The sequence below is a fragment of the Fulmarus glacialis genome, unplaced genomic scaffold (assembly GCF_000690835.1).
Source record: "Fulmarus glacialis isolate BGI_N327 unplaced genomic scaffold, ASM69083v1 scaffold38594, whole genome shotgun sequence".
NCBI lineage: Eukaryota > Metazoa > Chordata > Aves > Procellariiformes > Procellariidae > Fulmarus > Fulmarus glacialis.
This window is the reverse complement of record NW_009210558.1, coordinates 16388-37224: the sequence shown is the minus strand read 5'-3', so window position 1 is coordinate 37224 and position 20837 is coordinate 16388. Positions and strand designations below refer to the sequence as shown.

General features: G+C 37.6%; 1 protein-coding gene across 1 annotated transcript in view; it reads left to right on the top strand.

Moving 5' to 3' along the window:
* The first annotated feature begins 845 nt into the window (after positions 1–845).
* LOC104076370 (sodium/potassium/calcium exchanger 2) overlaps positions 846–20837 on the top strand; it is a 29123-nt gene continuing 9131 nt past the window's right edge. The window contains exons 1-4 of the mRNA XM_009577207.1: positions 846–894; positions 6946–7041; positions 8728–8816; positions 20101–20229. Of these exons, the coding sequence (XP_009575502.1) occupies positions 882–894; positions 6946–7041; positions 8728–8816; positions 20101–20229 (327 nt within the window). The 5' untranslated portion in view covers positions 846–881. The remainder of the gene's footprint in view (positions 895–6945; positions 7042–8727; positions 8817–20100; positions 20230–20837) is intronic.

Genomic DNA, 20837 nt, shown 5'->3' with positions numbered 1-20837 from the left:
CTCTATCCCAGCCAAAACCAGCACAGACCTACATTAATTATTTTATTTATATATATATTTACATATATGCCAAACTGTAAGAAAAAAAGCACTTTAAGAAATGAAGTGTAAAGCAACATCTGGAGAAAAAAGGTGATTTCATGCAAGATTGTATCACGCAGAAAAATAATAGTAGCCTAAAGATCTGGAGATCTCTGCATTCCATTCTTTTCTCTGCCCTGCTAGAATATAGTAATGCAACATATTCAGATCTATTTAATGATTTAATTAATTTAGGTCTCATACACCTGATGAAGTGAGTAAATACTCTTTTTTCTGATTTCACAAGTGACAAAAGAGTGGTTAAATTAAGTAACCCCTCTAAAGCAAGTCAACATCAGCACTGGTATCAAAACAACATTTGTGGGACAGCAATATGAACAGTTCCTTGGATTATACGTTTTGAGATTTTTTGTTTAATTTGGATGCGTAAGTATTTGAATGTCTGATCTGGGGAATTTTAAAAGAGCTTAGTTTCCAAAGCTCTTGCTGATTAGGTACTGTCAAGGTTTATTATGGTTTCCCAAATGTAAAGGCACCAAATTGGCAATCACCTTGAAAAGGCTGAATTTTTGATTTCAGTGCTTCTCCTACATCTCACTTTAGCAAGTTACTTATCTAAAGTCAGTGACTTGTGAAATTTCTGGGGGGAAAGGCACTGCCATTTCTGTAATTATGTTTCGCTGTCCTGCAGAATTTTTTGCGTAATCACTGTTCGAGTTTATGAAGCACATGCAAAAACGTGTACATTTCTTGAATGTCTGCTGGTTCCTTATCTTTGTGTCTTTTACTGTGATGTTGTAGAGCTTGGATCATATGGAAACCTAAAATATTATGACACAATGACTGAAGAAGGTAAGAAATATTTTAGAATTGTTTGTATCAGCTTTTTTTGAAGCCCTTTAAGTGCTTTTTATATGTTTAGTTTTTCCTTCATTTTTCTTAGTCCTATTTTCAGTTTCTCCATTTTTTAATGACTGCTTTTTGCATGTCTTCATTGACAGTGCGATCAGTTATGGCTCTTTTTTTCAAGTTTTTGTTTTTCAGCATTTCAGTTTTGCTATTTCAGATAAGGAAATATAATGGAATTCTCTTACTAAAGAACATACATGCAAAACCACACTTGCAAATTATACAGCACAGTATAACATAGATTGTAGATGCTTATTTGATGCCATGTTTTGCAATGCATTCAAGAAGATGAATTAATTTATGGATGTTCAAATCACTCTGAGAACAATTATTAAGTGACTTCAGTTTACTGTATTATTCAAAAGTAATGAATAAACTTTAAAAACTAGGCATGACTATTCCTGGAGTATCGATTGTATGCTTAACTGCAAAAATTATGCAATTTGAAATCCTGATTCTAGCAATACAAGAAGGAAGTAATTAGGGCCTGAATCAGGGCTCAATGAAATCTTGGGAAATTTTTCTGCTGATTCAAAAGCGTTGCAGTTTATTATACTAATTCAGGAAAGCAGTTAACTGTGTACTAAATTTCCAGCACATGCTTTCAGTCCTAGTACAGTCAGCATTTCTATAATTTGGAAGTTTCCCTGAACTGAGACCTGATTGTTTGTAGGATCAAGGCCTCTTGTCCAGCTCTCTGATTATAATGCCAGACAGATGGTCTCATGAATGTTCAGCTTACTAATTAGTGACGTGTTTGAGGATGGAGATAAGCTTGAGACCTGTAGAAAAGTTAGCCGCCTATTCCTCCTTATTTTTTATGTTGGGAATATAAGGCAAATAGCTTAATTCTCTGTTTTTAAAAACACAGTTATTTTCTAGTTTAGATTAATCTTGAAGTTAAAAAGGTTTCAAGAAAACCTTCATTATATGACTTACTCATAATCATTTCTCTAGGGGGGGAAAAAAAAGTGGTAACTTCTGACTATTTCCCATTTTCTGTACCTGCTGTTTATACTCAAATATAACCGTACTATTCTGGGACTGGCTGTAGGAGATGGTTGCTTCCAGCTTTGTTGGAAGATGTTGGAAGATGCTGTTTTCTTCTGTAGCAGGCGTGAGCTCATAGGGCAGTCTTGCCAAACCGCCCTCCATTGCCCAGATTCACCATCTGATTCACAGGGGTGACACAGATATAAGAAAGGATGTCTGAGAGGAGATTTTATCAGGCAAACAGTGATGTCTATGTTGTTTAAATACACCTCTCAAGCACCGGGAATGAGTCATTAACCCAGACCATTCAGGTACGGCTACCAGAGCTAAAGCTTTTGCAGTATCTCAGTCCATTACAATCAAGATGCGGTCATTTCTTGTGAGTTGGGTATGTTAAGGTTTTTATTTTTTATGCTGAAGTATTTAATCTACCATTTCACTACTTTGGTAGCCTTCTGATATTCATAAATACTCTATTGACAGTTAAATGTAGCTGTTTGTGGGAAAATACCCATGCAAGTATGATATATACAATATATGTATATATTAATACTGTGCCTATGCTGAAGTAATGCTGTTAATATTCAATGTCATCTCAGAAAGCACTCATCATGAATAAATAATCCAGGACCATACTGTAGCAATAGCAAAAATCCACTAGCAAAAATAAGAAAGGAAGCTCTTTGTCTTTAGGAGTCTGTGATACAGTTTGCCTTCTCAAATACAACTGTCATCATCATTTTCACATGTCTTTCAGAAAACAAGTAATGAATAGTGTATCCCAGAAGCTGTATTTAGATCAAAGTGTGCTATATTTTGAACTTTCTGTTTGGATTTTCAAAAGTATAATCACTATCACTCTGCATCACGCTTATTTGCATTATCCCTTTTCCTCTTTCTCTTCCTTTTTTGACTGAGCTTTTTATACATTTTGTGCAGAAAGTTAGTCTCAGGAACATGTAAACCCAGTTACAAATCCATGGATTTTTTTCTAATAGAGTACATCCTTATCTCCAGGTCCTCAAACCCTGAGTGGAGATAGGTAGCAAATCTTTCAGTCCTCCAGTGGAGAAGCACAAGCATTTATTCTTGCTGCTACATCAGAACAATCAGAGACAAAAACTAATGTTTTGCAATACACAATCAGCTATAGCTTAATGGCCAGAGGGCCATTGTGCTCCAGGTCTTAGAAACTGATCTCTACTGGTTTTTTGCTCCTATTTGGTCTGAAAGTGACTTTAAATTAATTGCAGATCAATCAGGCCCAACTAGGAGAGAAAATATACCCTACCAGATGGGAAGAGACCCTCACAATAATCTTGTGCTGTCAAGTAACCTCCATCAACAACCTACAACATGACAAAACTGCATATGTTTTCATTTGATGCTTCTGCGGGATTTTAAAGTTAAAGGAGAAAGCACGTGAGGTGGATTTCTGGAATTGATCAGTTGTGACCCACTAGTTGTGTTCCACAACTGGCCATGAGCAGGTCTGGTAGGTACGGTTCAGACTGCTCAACAGCCACAGATTTGAAATCTTCAGCCTCATGGAAGCTTGGCTAAAGCTGCATAGATGTAGTAATTTGCATTTGATCAGAGACTGAAAACTAGACAAATGGTAGAGTCTTGAATTTTTTAAATGAGTGAGTTTCTGAAGATAAACTATTTTCCTATCAAATCAAAGGCTTTTCTGACCCAGGGAATCTGTAGTCTGCAATTTAGATTGTAGTCAAAGAATTGGCTTTTTAATATATCCTTGATCAGAAGGAGAATGTCTGCCAACCAATGCCAGCTGGAGTTGCTCATGCAGATCAGCGCATATCTATATTATACAATACTGATTTTTTGGCATATATTCAAATAAAACCAATTTAGTTTTAAGCTACCTTCTGCTAATCACCTGGCCTTCATCTCCTGTTCCTTCTACCCCATCCTTTGTAAACTAAAATGAGTCGCAAAATCTGTCTGAGTTCAGCGAATCTAGATTAATTAAGAATTGAATTTTCTATAACAATCTATCCTATTTTAGGTCCATGAAATCAAGCATTTTCATTCACCTAAACTCTCATGGTAGCAGATGGTGTGAAAATTACTCTTAGGTAGTCAAACCCATAGTACATAGGACTGTTAAAGAGGAAACATAAGCTCCTACCTTCTCCTAGAAATAAGAACAGTAACATAAAATTCCTATTGGATTATTTTAGTAACGCCACCTAAAGATGAGAAAAAAGGCATAAGAGAAGATCTGTGCCTAAAATGAAACCTTTGGGGCTTTCTGTGAATTTGAATGACTGAGAAATATCCTGAGATGGTCCTTTTTCCTGGTGGCTCTGTGCTTCCCCTTTGCTGAACAAGGTTTGGTTTGGTTTGAGGAGAAAAATGGCAGGGAAAAGGAAGAAGGAGGCATGGCTCTGCTGTCTTTTTACATCTCACTGTCTTCATGCAGTCTAGTACTACTGCTTTCCTCAGTGTCATGCTTTTGATAGTTAATATTATGTCTTATAATCATTTCCTCACACTGTTTGTTACCTACACTGAGTGAATCAAATGGAAGGTAATGATGTAAAAATGTAAGCTGAACTGAGAAATAAAAATAAACCAAAGTACAGTTTCCCTTTCAAATGTTGAGGTTAATTTCCATGACAGTGACTTATAACTGTGCAACAGTCTCCTGAATGAAGCAGTGTAACTTACAATGTTAAAAGTCAATGTAAGAAATTCTTCCTAAAGATGGGAGGAGGCTTTTGGAAATGTGAAAAAAATTGAAGACAACTTCAATTAAGTTAATCTAAAACAGTGTGAATCTCTGTGGAGACATTTTCTTTTCAGTTCAATAATGGCTAAAATTTCTCTATTAAAAAAAACCTACACAATTTCAAACAATCTCAAACAAAAGAATAGAGTATCCTCATAGAATTCTTCATCACTTTAATTAAACATTTTAAATTGGATCTTAAATTAAAAGGTCTTACACTATCCTGGAGTAGGTGGAGATATGGATGGTTCCACAGATATTTCTCAGAAAATGTCTCAGTTGCATCATTTGCATCGCTTGCAAAAAATGCATTTGTGTATTTGGGGCATCACAAGCCAAATTCTCAAACATGTGAAATTGAGTTGGAGTCTGAAACCTAAAGCAATCCTTTAGCAAACTGACATACACGTTGTATGAAAATTATGCAGGCATCTTTCAGTATCTACACATGCTTCTGGATAAGCACTTTTTAAATACCCCTGGTGTTTCAAAAGAAGATAGGAACAGACTCGATTCTGAGCATTTCAGCTTAAAATATTTGGAAATACAATTTGCATTTTTTTCTCTGTTTTTTCTTTCTCTTATCTGATATTCCAAGCAATTCCCTTTCTCTCTCTCTCTTTCTTTCTTTAACTCTTTGTTTCTTCTTCCCCTTCGAATGAAAATCTCTGCCACTGACCCTGTGCACTGAAATAATGAGATGGCTTGCTATTTATGATTGTATTCTACACTTAGATACTCTTTTGCAGGCAATTTTACTTTAGTACCATGTACCAAAAAAGATAATCTTTGCAATATATTGTGAATGGCTAATTATTATTTGGAGCATATATTTGTGAAAAGGTAGGGGCTGCTGAAAGGACAATACTGCTTATTAAATCTCTGTGGTATTTTTATTACTTTCCAAGTGATTTGCTGTTGACAAATTAATTCCACTTCCCAGCAAATGATAGCTGCTATTCTCTGTGGACTGTGCATATGCTCCTTCACATGCAAAACTGTTGGTACAGGGGTTTGAAGCTTCCTTTTGTGAGAAGGGAAGAGAGGATTTCTTTCTTGACTAATGATTTATTCTTGTGTGTCTTTTATTTTAGCTTGGAAACAGTGACTGTTGTCCAACTAACTGAGTTCATTTTTGACTTCTCACTGTTACTTCCCACTGTTAATTAATTATGTGATTCCATTTAATATCTTTTGGTCTTAAGCCTGCACTGTTTTTGCGGCAGAGACACCAACAGTTTTCAATTGATTTTTTTAGCTGGAGATGAAGAATTAAAACAGTCATGGCCCTGTATGGTAATAGTGTTCTTAATTAGAAGTATACTGTACTATAGCTACCAGTTATACTTTTAAAAAAGATAAAAAAAGTCTTAAAGAGCAATAGCAATGAGGGTAACAATAAAGAAAGGCAGATACATCATCTTTCTACACAACATAGACTGTCATAAGCTGTCCAAAGAGTCCTTACATAGAAAGATCAATCAATGTAGAGGAAGAACTAAATTAATTTCACTTAATATTTGCCATCTTTGACATTGCCTAGTTTGAATATGTTATTTGGACTCAGAAAGAGTGACAGGACCTGGGATCTCTCTTAGGACGGGATGAGTTGCCCTGGAGACAGTCGAGATGATAAGCTGCATGGTTAACGTCATGGGAGACAAAAACCACCCAGCAGGTTGAGAAGAAAATTTACCTTTTAGAAGCTGGTATGGAAATCATGTATTCTGGAGATTTCTTCTTCCCCTTCCGAAGTATCTATAGAAGTCACAGGCATATAGCTGAGTGAAGTGACAAAGTTGACCATGGTCATCATGATGGAATATATGGGTTCATCTGAAATTCTGTGTTACTGTACTATTAATTGAGACCTGAAACTGTTTGTGTTTGTTTATAATATCTTTATTCATCTGCATTTGTCTTCTGTTTAGGCTGAAATCCTACGCCAGCACTTTTATAGGTGGAACTTCACTGACTGCTTCCGAAGAAAAATAATAGCTTTTGTTTTCAATTTCTTGTTCAATTTGTTGCTGAATTCTCAGAATAGAAAAAAACCACATTTTTATTGCCACTAAAAAGGAAAAAAAGGATATATCAGAACATCAGATAGTGTTTAATAACATGTTTGCTGTTTGGGAAGGGATGGAAATGAATTATTGGTACTGATTTATGGAGCCTAAGCTATGGCAAAGAAACTTTTCTTCTCAAAATGGCTGCATTTTAATAATGACAATGCTTTCTTTTAGGAAAGTTCAAGGAAAGGGCCTCAATTCTGCATAAGATCGCCAAAAAGAAGTGCCAGGTGGAAGACAGTGAAAGGCAGAATGGAGCTGCTAGTCACGGTGAGTGCAGCAGTACAGATTTATCACCTGTTCCTGAGGGCCTTTTTCACTGTTTTATTTTGCTTGAAAATACTTAGGGATTGATTTCTCCTTCTACTTCATTTATGCTATCTTAGTAAAAATATTCTGATTCCCTGTACAAAAGAGTATTAAACTTATGGATGGGACAGGAGTTAAGTACAGGAAGAGAAAGTCAGTTAAGCCATCTAGAAAGCCTCCTGGCAGGCTTTAAAAGGAAAAAGCAATGCTGATTTTGGGTATGTGTTGAAGTGGCAGAAATAGACAGACAAAAGTTACTTGAGTTTATATGTGAAAATTCAATGAATTTATTGAGCTGCTCTAGGAGAATATGTGTTTTATGTGGTATCACCCTTGCGACAAAAAGAAACAACCTTCACATTTAAGATTTGATTTGTTTATCTACTACTTGCTGAGAGTCATTAGACCCATCTATGCTAATTGTGCAAAATTAGCTTACTATGGTTTTCCATTAAGGGTAAGAATTTGTATTTTAGTTCAAAAGTTCCTATACTAAAAGAAAATCTGTACTATGTCCTGTTTTCTCTACTTTACCTTGGCATGTTCTCTGCATTAGAAAACCAGACGCAAATGTGTCTGATAAAAGCTGAATCATTTTATTAGTTGACACTTTTTCTGACCTTGTGCTATGTTTAGATACTATTTGCTTCCAGAATCAAGCAGTTGGATGGGACACTCTGTTAATAAACCATAATGCTGGCTGTGGGTTTAAGAGACAACACACATGCACTGAAATAATTATAGATAGTCTGGCACTCCACTGTGGCTGTGATCTCAGATTTTTAATTTAGAAGAATCTCAGGATAGCAGTAACGTAACTAGACAGCTGTATTTACTTCTGTGCACAAGAGCATGCCATAAGGCATGTTGAACTTGAGTTAGACATTTCATATTGCTATTCCCAATAACTTTATATTGTCCAAGGGATTTTATGCCATTGGCATTTTTATCTAGTACATACTTAAAGAGATAATTACTGTTTAGAGAATTCCAAGATAGTCAAAGTAAGAATAAATTTGAATAAATTTGGCATCAGAAACCAAAGGCCCAATTTTATCCCTTTAATTCCTGTAAAAGTTTAGCACAAGGACTACAGGATTCTGTTTTAAAGATCATCCTCTGTTATTGGATGTTATTAGACCATCCATTTATTCTTCTCCCACATTTTTGCATGAGAAAGAGCACGATTACAGCTTGGAATTAACTTTACTAATTGCAGCGGTTAGTGTGTTATAAAAGTTATATGTTGTTGAATATATCCCCTCATCTGTAAATGTAACATCTTGCATTCTTTAATGTCTGGGGAGAATGCTAGATGTCACTTTTTATCTGACGTGTTAGGCTCAGTGAGTTTAGCATAAACAAAGAACTGAATATTGCAAAGAATGTAAATTTTTCTAGGAACGTGAGTACCAATAGAATAGTTTCTTCAAATGCAAGCTCACTACTTGTAAGAATTTTGTTCAAAATGTGTACTGGTCAAATGGAAGACAGAATTTTTGTCTCTCTCTTTTAAAAGCAGATGTTGGTCCATCTTCAGTATTTGATGATTTACACAGACTGAATATATGACAGCAGTTTCACTAATAGATTTCTTAATATTCTGTTCTGTTGTTTTCCCACTCTTATTTATGGATGATGCCACAGAAAAAAGTGCAAAAGTGGAAGTTGCAGTAACACCACCAAGTGATTCAGGACCAGTGCAGAATGGAATTGCCCATAACGTTGAAGAAGAGGTTAATGTCTTTTTTATTCTTCTTTTTATTTTTATATTGGTAAATATATTGCATGCTTGATTGTGCTTTTCACTGAAAGTATACATCTTAATAGCAAGAAGATGTTAATATGAACTGTCTACAATATATTTAATCTTCATTTGCAACTGAACCTAATGTATGGTTTGCCATATATAAAAAAAGCTCTTCTCTTGTGCCCCTGCACTTAAGTGTAAGGTAAGATGGTAGTCTGGAATGTATTCTTTTAGGAAATGTATTTTTACTTATCAGATAAGATGTTTGCAGCCCTAAATATAGCTAATGGAAATTGCTTGTCTGATTACCATCACATTGCACAAAACCTGTTCTCTTAAGAGGGTAGCCTGTCGTGTTTTGCTTCATGGGATAGTTAAAAGTAGTTATAAAAGAGGAGCTGTACATGAACTACTTCTCCATGCTGCTTTCGGTTATCTTGAGACAAATAACAAATTAAGCTGAATGGGATATAGTATACTAGTGTTTCTGTGACTCTCATTGCATGTGGTTAAAGTCTGCACAAGAAGTAATTAAACACTTAAATGTATTTATTTTAACATATACCTTTTGTAGATAATAAGTAACTGCATAACTATGTCTAACTTGCACAATGGCTACTGAAATAGCTACACAGTTGAGCTGGCTTCTTTCTTAAATAAGTTGTAATTCTCAAGAGTAGCTGACTGCAAAATTTGGCCCTGCCAGGCCCTTTTTTAATGTCTTCTAATTCTTAAAAAATTTTATTAATACCACCTGCATCCCAAGTAGGCAAACAAGTGGAAAAATGCTGGTGGATTGATTTTGCTAAACTTGGGCACTGCTCTTTTAGACTGAGACAGCAAAACCTGCATAGAGAGAGAAAGTCTTGTTAAAAATAATCCTTGACACAGATAATGGTTTTGTTTGTACAGTTTACTTCTTAGCCTTCTCCTTAGGCTACAGAGACACAAGAAAGTTACTGCAAGAGGTGGCTGAGCAGTGGTCTATAGCATAATATGAGCTTCCCCTTACTAGAAGTGGGATGAGCTATGTTGCATTTACATACAGCAAAATCATGCGAAAAAGGCAATGGCCATGTTTTGTTTCGAATCATCCCAGGTTTAGGTTTTGATATTTTAGTTGCTTTCACTTATTTATCATTTAACAAAATTGTTAGTCCAAGTCAGAGATCATCTTGCCTTCTTCATGACCTGAGCATTATCATTATTGGTGAAATTCTTTCCTTGAAAGGTTCTGCAAGCCACAGAAAAAATTAGAAGTGGTGTACAAGTAATGGAGTGTGTTTATGTCTGTTGGCTGCTTCCTGAACACAATTATCCCTCACAAGGAGCATAGTTTATACTGAAACATACTTATAACAGGGAGAGGTTATCCAATTTTTTCTGCAAGACTGGGAAAAAACACTGTGATGTGTAGTATTTTTTGGGAAAAGATTCTGTTTCCTTCACCCAGCTGGAGGTGGAGAAATGACAAGATGATTCTGGCCAACTGGTGTGTTAGTGCACCAAATATTGGCAGATAGCTTTAATTCTTCACTGTTGCAGATAATTTTAGGCTCTGGGAATCGAAACTGAGAATCAGAATCAAGGATTTGAAAGAGATGGGTAGTTTTTGATAGTTTTTGATATCCTGAATGATCAGTAATGATAATGAGTCTCCCATGGAAAGGAGAGCATAGTAGAACATTAAATTACCTTTTCTGTTAATCTAACTTGTTCAGACTGACATGCCATTTAAAGATCCTTGTCACCCCAACACAGCATTACTCTTACGTAAATGAGTAAAATTTATGTAATAAAAAATCTCAGCACCGCACTTCAACACTCAATATTTTAAGGTAAGGAAAGATCAATTTTCAGAACCATTTGGATCCTGTTCTGAGAGTCCGACCTCACTGCTGCAGTGAAATAATGTCTTTAGACTGTTTTTTAACTTCAGCAAAATAAATAACAAAATCCAAAGCAGAGTGGCCTTTAGACTTCTGTTCTCAAAGGTCAATAAGGGATGACATAGCCTGGTGTAACCTGTTAGGGTGTACGTAAATCAGTCTGTGGGTTGTATGAAAACTCTAATAGACTAACAGAGTTCAGTAGCTTGAGGAGGAAACTGGCCTTGCTTTGTAAAATTTTTTCCACTGAGTTTGTTCAGTGAAAACAATGAAGGAAAAGCAATCTTAAGCAATCACATCTCACAGCAATGTCCATATGCTATCATTTTGCATTGTAATGAAGCAGTTTCTAAGCTTGTTCAGAAATCTGCAAGGTCAAGCAGCCTCATCATTCAAGAGAACGGTTTCAATTTCAAGCAACTGCAGGGTAAGGAGGGAAGATTATTGCAAGAGTGCATTACTCAGCAATGTCTTCCTCTCATCTCCCTTTAGACATTTTGAACTTTCAGTGAGGCAGGGTTTGGAACTTTTATGTTAATTTCAGCAAGTATTAGGACATTCTGAAAAATTATTGTGCTGTATCAGAGGTGAGATACATTATTTATCCTTATCCAAATAACAAGATGGAGCAAGCAGGGAGGTTGCTGATGGAGGAGTGATTCTGCAGATTTAGCTCCATCAATCTGGAAGAAAGGATTTTAGGTGTCTGCTGTCACAATAAAAATAGCAATCCCCTAATAACATTTCTCCACAGTGGCCTTTCTAATTTTGTCTCCTTCCAGTGATAACCTGACAGCTGCTGCTATCTCAGCTACTTCATTTATTGATATGCTGGAACCTATTTTGTAATTCAACAGTATATATTGGAATTTTTGAAAAGTTGTAATAAAAATAGTCTACTCATCCATGTAACAAATAAATAAGTCTCTATGATACTTAGGACCCTGCTTCGCTGTGAGGTTCTCTGCCTACTCTGTAGTGTACAGGGATCCTTCCTCAAAGTACTGCCTAGCTTTTTTGTGCACAGCTTCCTGATACACCTTCCTAAGCTGTGGCATCATTCTGAAGCTAACACTGGGTTATTCAGTTTCCTTCTGCTTTTTATATTGACTTCATGGACACTAATAGGATTACTCCTGATTTATAAAAATGTAGGCAACAACAGAATCACACACATAGCATTTACATGACGTTTTTCTTTGATGAAGATTAGAATTTGAGGAAGGGAAATCGGTCATTGCCCTCCCAAGCCTTCTTTCTAGCTTTTCCAAACTTTACGCACACACTACATACCCCTAGGAAATAGTATATCTTCAAAGATAATGATATCAGTTCTAAGAGCAGCTCTGTTCAGGGGAGTAATACTAAAGGCACAGGATAGTATGCCAGCCAGTCCTCATCAATAGTTTCTTCTTCCCTTTCAAAAACCCGCTCATTAAAGCTGAGCGACAAGAACAAACTCATTACGGCTCAGTCGTGACCTATAAATGCTCTTGAATTTTGATCTTTTTGTGAACAAGTATTCTCCATTTTACACTGAGAACATAATTTGCTTCTGTTCCATGAGTAGAATTCAATTTGGCGGCTTGAATTTTTGATGATTTTTCCTCACTCTGAGGCAAAAGAAAGTGCCGTAGTGTCAGAATTTGGAAATATAGTATAAAATTGCGTCTCTCCAATTTTCCACTTGTATATGTCCAAAGATTCGGCTTTGTGATCCGTAAATGCTGTTTAGAAAACCTCTTAAGAAAACTTATCATTAGTGCCTCCATGTTCCAGTGGTGATCATTTAGAACTGAGAAAATTAGAGGCACTGTCCATCTTGAGGAACCAAGCTGCAAATACGCCTTTGGGGGAAAAAATTTTGTCCTGAAAACTGTGGGCTGGGAAATGGATGTACTCGCATAGCAGGTCATCAAGTATTCCTAAAACATGTTTGCAGTGAGGATACAGAAGACATGCATAGGGATCTAATTCCTTCTCCTCCATTGTCAAGTTCCACTATGGTCTTCATGCTTTTCCCTCTTGCAAAACAAGCATAGTCATATTTGTGTTTTTTCTTACTTTTCACTGGTGCAGATTATGGTGCCTGGGTCTAAACCCCTAGACACAAGCATTTTAGTAATATGGAGTTCTGTACTGGAGTTAGAATTGTCTGAAAATAAGTACATTAAAAATTGTATGTTCCACTAGTACAAAGAATATATGCAAATAATTCCATCTTACTTATAAAACCCCTATTCTTTTAAAAGTATGATGTTGAGCAAAGGACCCTTGTGAAAGGAAGGTCTCAGGCTAAGACTGCAAGAAAAGGGAAAAAAAATAGCTTTTATGTTGTGTTTTGATTTTCATCTATTTGTAAATTAAACTTCTTTTTAAAAAAAGCATAATACTCCAAATGCCATGATTTAGTTTTCCTTATACCTCTCCTGGTTCCTTTAGGGTTTTTTTGGTCATCTTTATATTTTTTCTAGACTCCTATTCTTTCCTCCTTTCCTTCTTTTTCAGTTGCACAAGGCTGAAACACTGCACAAGGTTTCTTGTGACTTTCACAATGTTTCATGAACTAGGTGAATTTCACTTTATTTCCTTTTCTTTTTTTTTCTTTTAATGTCTTCATTTGTCTCTTCCAAATTCCACTGTCTTGCTTTTCCCTTTTTCCCAGGCCCTTAACTCCATTCTTCTTACTCCACTCTCCTTCAGGGAACCTCAGCTGTCCTCTTGCTAGCCCAAGCCCTTGAGGAACAAGATAAATTCTGTCCTGATGCTGCTTGCAGAAATTCAAAAAGGCTTTCCAGAAAACGTCCCCAGCAACCCAGTCATTTGTCCCAGACAGTAAGACTCATATAATCCCACTCCCCCTGTAAGCAGCAGCAGGTCTCCTACACTTTGATAAAACCAGGATCCTCAGCTGAGAAGGACAGACGGCTGTGGTCTCCTTCCCAGCCCCTAACCAGCACAGCAGGGGAACAATACGTCCTCCCACCATATGGTCTGTAAGACGTTCCTGCTTGATTTGCAGCCAGAAATTGCCTTGTCTCCTGCTGGATATTGCGTCTTCCTCAGGGATTTTGTTCTACTTACGGCATTCTGTGTCTTAACCTTTAGCAGGTTGCCACAACGGAGAAGACTCTGTTATGTACAACTTCACAGACAGGTACCAAGCATGTATGAGAAAATGAAAGAAGACTAAAAGGACACTGACTATCTCATTAAATGTTTTATAGGGTGCCCTTCAGAGAAATGATGTTTCTGAGAAGTCCAGTTGTCTCCCCTCCCCTCCCCCTGCCACCTTCTTAACAAGCATTTGATTAAGTGTGTGTCAGTCGTAGTCGTTTTAACCTGTGGCTTTCCTAAAAATAGCTTCCAATCTGAAGATAACACCTTTTCCTCCCACCTACACGCGCGCGTGCGCGCACAAACACATACACGCACACACACATACACATGCGCACGCTTTTACCTGTTTCCATGGAAACCCTGCTGGAAAATGTTTACATGCCAACCATGTCAGAGAGAACTTTTCCACGAAAATATAAGGCAACTTGTATGTCATAGGAAAATGCCACAAATGCTTTGTTGTTTTCATTGGATCTAATCTGCTTACCTGAGCAACAGTGAGGTAAAGCATGTTGTGCCTTCCCCACCAAAGAGCAGCAGCACGGTGCGCTGTGTTTCAGGACAGAGCCCCCGGTGGGGACAGACGCCCTGGAGTACTCACTCCGTTTGCATCTAATTAGCAAATTAGATGTGAATCTGAGTAGTGTTGCGTTCTCTGTTTCAGGCTATGATTCTGGGCTATATTAAACATTTCTATTTCGAGCGGGAGGGGAGAGGAGATTAGAGCAGCCTTTGTTGTAAGGCCATGATATATTCCAGCATCCCTGGTATTTGTTTGATTGATCATTAAAAATACATTTTCCAAAGCCCAAACATTTTTTCAGTTGCCACACTCAGTCTAAAGTAAATGCCTGCATCTTGTTTGCCAGTATAGCTCTTTGTAACTTCATGAGAACGGCGGCTGCCATCAAAAGGGATTGATCTTTATTTTCCCAAGGCTACACAGTTGCCTATTCCACATTTTTTTCTACTGTATACCAGTCTGACTTACTTGAAAACCAGGACAGTGAAAAATGGCATGAAGACAAAGGCTTATTCTTCGGATGTATCTCCATCACACGATAGCTGTTACTTGTCCTGGTGGGCTGACTGCAGTTTTGACTATTACATTCTGATATTTCTTTTCAAATTCACAGGAGAGTACTGGCAGTAACAGAGGCGTAAAAACTGCATGTAAGCTCCAGGAGCTGTGCTTTCAGGTATTTGTGCAGAAGCCCTAGAGGACACAAGCTGCAAGAGCAAAATCTGAGAAAATACCTACCTGAGCCTTGCTCCTTCCCATAGGCTCCACTCTAAAGGTAGCTCTTTTCAGACCGTTCACAGTGCAGAGAGGATTAATACAAATCAGCTGCCCTAAGCAGCAGTATATACAGAATGCATTCTGAAAGCTCAGGGATTTAATTTTACTCCCTGCTTGAATTTTACTCAAGAATTCATGAGGAAAGACATTGTTTTCTGTCTTAGTTACCCCACAGAAATTGCATACTACTGTACTACCTTACTATCTCGCCTTCTTTCACATATTTTTTTTTTCCAAATGAGAGGTAGAAGAAGATAAATGAGCGATTCAAGTTACAGACAAGAAACAGAAAGCAGAGACTTGAGGCTATTCACAGTAGGGCTCGAATTGCCTTTGTCCTCTGCCTTTCTAGTGAAATAAATTAATGTGAGATTTGCTATTCTAAAGGAAAAAATCAGTCTCAATTCTGAAAATCAGTACTTACCTCTGAGACAGGTGACATTTTGAGACATAATTTTTTCTTGATTCATTCATTGTGAGAAGTTGGGTTTTACAGAGCTCTTCATTTCCAAGAAAAAAAAAAGCTCAGCAGTCTTTTGCAGCACTATCAGGCAAAGAAAGAAATTGCCTTTGTATAGCTGGTACAATATACTTTAGCATAAGCAAATTGAACCGCAAATAGTTCCTGTCTGCGGTTTCCTTTCTTCAGGAGTCCTAATGCTAATTCTGTATTGATTAATGATATCAGAAGTCAAAATGCACAAGAAATGTACAAGCATGAGAATTTATAGCTCAGCTCTTCAGCTTAGTTGGGCTAACAGAATAATCCTCAGAATATAGTATTTATAATTCATATGCTATAGCTGTTGTACAATACAGACTAGTTGGTAAATAGTGGCAGATTCAGTATTTCAGATAAGTTTGAGGTGGTTCATTGTACTTGTTTTCCATTTTGTCCTACTGTGAGGAAAAAAGTATAAAAATGCAGTTTGATGTTGTGCCAGAAAAGCAACTGTTTTTCCTAAGATAATATGAGTATAAGCATCCATGGAGACAACGATTTTCTGATGTCTGCTAGAAACAGTGACTACATCGTGACTTTGGCAGATGGAGCTTGCTATAAGCTGTTGTTTGTAAACAAAATAGTTGTTGATGAAATGTCACCATATGTTTGTATTGTTTATATAATGTGAAACACACCATCATTTCCTCTGTTTGGAAAAATTTTCTTGGGAGATTGGGAAAAGTTGTCAGACCAATCCTGAGCAAACCAGTAAGAGATTTCTTCTGTGGGATTACAGACAAGTATTAGATAGATGTTCTTGGATGAAGAACTTGTGAAAGATGGAGCGTCCAGAGATTTGGTACCTTTTTCATTGTTTGTATGAGTTACATAGAAGAAGAATTGAAGTAGCAAGAATAGGGTTAAGAATATACATAGATTGGTTTAAAAGAAAAGAATAATTGTTACAGGTGTATAAAAAAGAACACAGAGCAAAACAACACTTCTAATCTCATTTCTTGAAAATAGGGAAGCATAACTATATTTTTTGTAGTTCAAAGATGTACCTCATTACCCTGGTGAAATATGCAAAGGGAGCATTTTCCTATGAGAGAATTAATTTGGTTATCATTATTGATTAATATGCACTAGGGTACCACGTCCATCCCATCTAGGCATGAATATACATACGATAGTCAGCACTGCAAATGTATACGTAACAGAAAGACAGTCCCAAACACAAGCAAGAAAAAATTAGGATACATTTGGAAGAAACTGTAGTTTCAATATTACTTTCTACAGACTGTGAGAATGCATATTTAGTATGTACATTGCAGACAGGCTGGAACCACAGACAGTGCATGCAATCTCTGCCATAAATCTGTGCTGAGTCATTTTATATCCCTGCTGCTTAGTCCAGAGCATGACACTCCATTTGCATGGTTTTATAGCTGCCAAAATTATTTCCCCGTCATGTCTTCAACCTCAGTGGATAGTTCAGCATTACTTTGAAATTCATGGAAGCTAGATTTACAAATACGTTGAACTTTCTGAGTTTCACTGATTTTTGGAAGGTCAGCATTTGAAAATCAGATGCTGATTCCAATTTATGAAATAGGAAATGGAGATCCAGTAGCATTTGTAACACATCCTGGAGTTAAACTAGCAAGAAAAAGGGTTTTGCCCTACTGCACTGTGAACTTGAGTTTGGCCTTATATTTTGGGGATCGTTGTCTTGGGGAGAGGGATGAGGCAGTAGAACCTGAAGGTGAAAAGATCTCAAACAGATGGATCAAGGTTTCTCAGGAGACATCTGGCAACCTCCATGTGTATTCTTGTGGTCCTTTGCCACTCATGTTGCCTATGTGCTCATGCTAGCCCAATGCTTTTTGACACAGACATGAGATCAGAATGAGGCCCCGTGTTGAAGTATGGTATGTACTGGTACGTGAACCAACTTAGGTATTAGTTTCCATTCATTTTGCAGACTCGTGCAAACTCAGACTGATGTAAAGCTTTTTTTATGATTAAATACAGTCATTAATCATGGCTAATCTCTAAAGATGGCAATTCAGGAAGTACTTTGTCACTCAGTGCTGTTTATGAAGCAGTCATTTATGGAGCTTTATTCCAGCTGAGTCCGCTGCTTGAATTATACACAGGCCACTCAGAAAGAGTTACCTAGGCAACCCTTCAATTGGTCCTTTTGTGCTCAAATTTTACCTCAGTCGTCATATTTCAAAGCTGAGCGTCCATCTCAGATTGATTTTCCCACCCCAACAGCATCTACCAGAATGGAAAAGGAATGGATTTGGTTTTTAGGAAGCAGCCCCACAAACTCCTGCACCACCCCAGAAGTCAGGCTTCAATAGATTGCAGCAGTGAAGTACAGATCATCTGCCCGCTTTGGTACAGAGCTGAAAGCTAAAGGCAAAAGCTAGTCTCTTAAGCTGCTCAGGAGCCTCTTAAGTACTGTGTGGAGTGTGACAAATTGTGCCTATGTACGTTTTAAAAATCTTTTAATGGTTATACCTATTATGAGTTGTTTACTTTACAGTCATCTTTCAATCATGCATCTTGTTTCACAAAGTGTAGGGGTTAACAAAATATTGTCTTCTGTTGACATCAACACATAACTGTCGAAGTAGCTGCAGCCTGTCAGTGTGTAAATAGGGATTTGCTTCCAGTCCCTCCGTGTCAGGTGATACAGTCACGATGGAAGAGCCTGAGCTAAGAGCTGGACTTGCTTCTGTATGTACTGATCAGTTCAGGTAGCTGAGTAGTTGAACAATTCAGGAGTTCATAACAGTAGAATAATTAAGACTGGTTCTTCAATCAAAATTAGCAGTAAGTAGAAAATGTTATGAACAATACATTCGTTTTGAACAATACATTCGTTCATTTGGTGACATTTCATCAATAACTCTTTTGCTTAGAAAAAAATGACGTGGTCATTCAAGTGACTGCTTCTTACAGCATTGTCATAATCTTTATGTAAACAATTTTAAGACAGGGCAATAAATGACAAGAAACCTGCATTATAAATCTATGGGAAGAGTAACTTGCACACTGCAGAGAGGACTGAATTTTCAATTATTATCTTTTTGCAAAAGAAGAAAACAAGAACACTACATGAAGAAGTAGTTGTATACCTCTCATGCTCTCAAACAAACACAGTTTTTACCAGGTACTCTTTTTTGGATTTCTTTAGCTTCCACTGAGCTCTCTACGAATCTTTCCACAGGCTTAACAGGGTTTGCATTACACACATCTATGTGAAAGAACCGTTTAGGCCACTTTTTCTGTTGCCTTATTCTGTGGTATAAATTAGATCCATGTGCAATTCTGGAGACATTGCCTACCTATGTTAAAAGTTAAGAAGTTATTTTAATACATATACCCAAAAGGCTTAATCATGCTTACTTTGCTTTCTTTCTGTGGCAGCCTGCGAGGGCTCCATTTTGTTAGCAGAAGCATCTCAGTTAAAAGTGTGTCAGCCAAAAGGTTTTCTGTCGTGGGAGAAGGTCCCTATACATCTATTCTGTAATAGAGATGACAGGTGAACAGCATACGATTGATATGAAAATCAGCTACAGAAATAGGAGAGGAATGTCTTTCCTTTAGTTTTAGCACCAAGTTGTTAAGAACATTGGTGCATTGTGGCTGGTCTAAACACGAGAGGCTCAGGCTGGAGAAAAGGAGAAGCCTTTTCCCCATGAGGAGAGCCCAGCGATGGAGCCGGAGCCCAGGGAGGTTGGGCCATCTCCATCCTTGGTGGTTTCACAGCTTAACTGGGCAGAGCCCTGAGCAGCCTGGTCTGACCCCCCCGCCGCGGCTGAGCAGTGGAGCCCCCCAGGTCCACTGAACTAGAACAAGTTCCTATGAACAAGAAAATACATCTATATCTATATCTATATCTATATCTCTTAAATAGTAACTTTTAAAGTTACTCACAAAAGCTTAACAAGTTAGATATATGTATACATATATATGCACATATAGATTTCTGTTTATATGCATATATATGTTTGTGTGTGTGTACATGCACACACATCTCTGTCTCTGTCTCTGTCTCCGTCTCCGTCTCTATCTCTATCTCTATCTCTATCTCTATCTCTATCTCTATCTGCATGTGGCCAGGCTTGATGCAGTTTTGATCCCCAATTATACTAGCCCACATCCCAAGGGAGAGCCTGTGGGAAGACATATCAGAGGCACAAGGTTCCCCTCCAGGAAGAAGGCACGACACTGCTCCGTGCGTCCCAGGGGACCAGCATCACTGTCAGCATAGCCACAAACGGACGTCCTCAGGCAGCCTGTGCTGCAGGGATACCTCATAGTCCGGCCAAAATCTTTTTACTGTGTCCTAGCTAATATTGCTAGGTAGGTGTGTTGTTAATGTTTTCAGACCCCATGGGTACTCACTGAAACACAGCACAGTCCTCAGGACTCCTCTTTAAAGAATCCCTAACTTCATTCATCCACTTCAATATTCTGCTCACTGCAGCTTTTCTTACAGAATGAAGAGGATGAGGACCAGCCTCTCAGCCTGGCCTGGCCTGACACCCCACGCAAGCAGCTCACCTACCTTCTTGTATTACCCATTGTTTTTCCACTGTGGGTTTCCCTCCCAGACGTCAGAAAACCTGTAAGTAACTGTTTTTGTAAGTCAGTGTGTTCTGCACAACAGGGTGGCTCTCTAGCTAAATGCCAAAAAGGGACTGTGGTGGATTTATGTAAAAAGAGAGCTAATGATCTGAAGAAGAAGTCACAACATCAGTCTTCAAATCTTCGAATGGGCAGCTGGTTTTTAATAGCTCCATAAAGATCGCCATTTGTATTCAGTAGTATTTTATGACACAAAGTGAAAGCTCTTAAAACTTCTTTGGGGCCTTCACACTGCATTTCTAGATCTCCACTGAATATCACATAAGTGCTGAGGAAGTCTGTCCATCTGCAGTGCCCTAAAGGGTATGACTAGAAAGATTTTAGACTGTCTAAATTTTCTCTGTGGTTCAAAAATAATGATACACATTTCTCTTAAATGCATGTTCTACTAGACCTTTGTCTTCTACTCGTCATCTTTTAATTTTCCTACTAGAACAAGATCCGTAAGTCCTTCCATGTGTAAAATACTTGCTAGTTTTGTCCCAAACACAGCTTGAAGTAATGTAAGACTGATTATTAAAACAAATGCATTATTGTGACAAGTTATCAAGTCTTACCACTTTTATATTCACATATACAAATAGACCT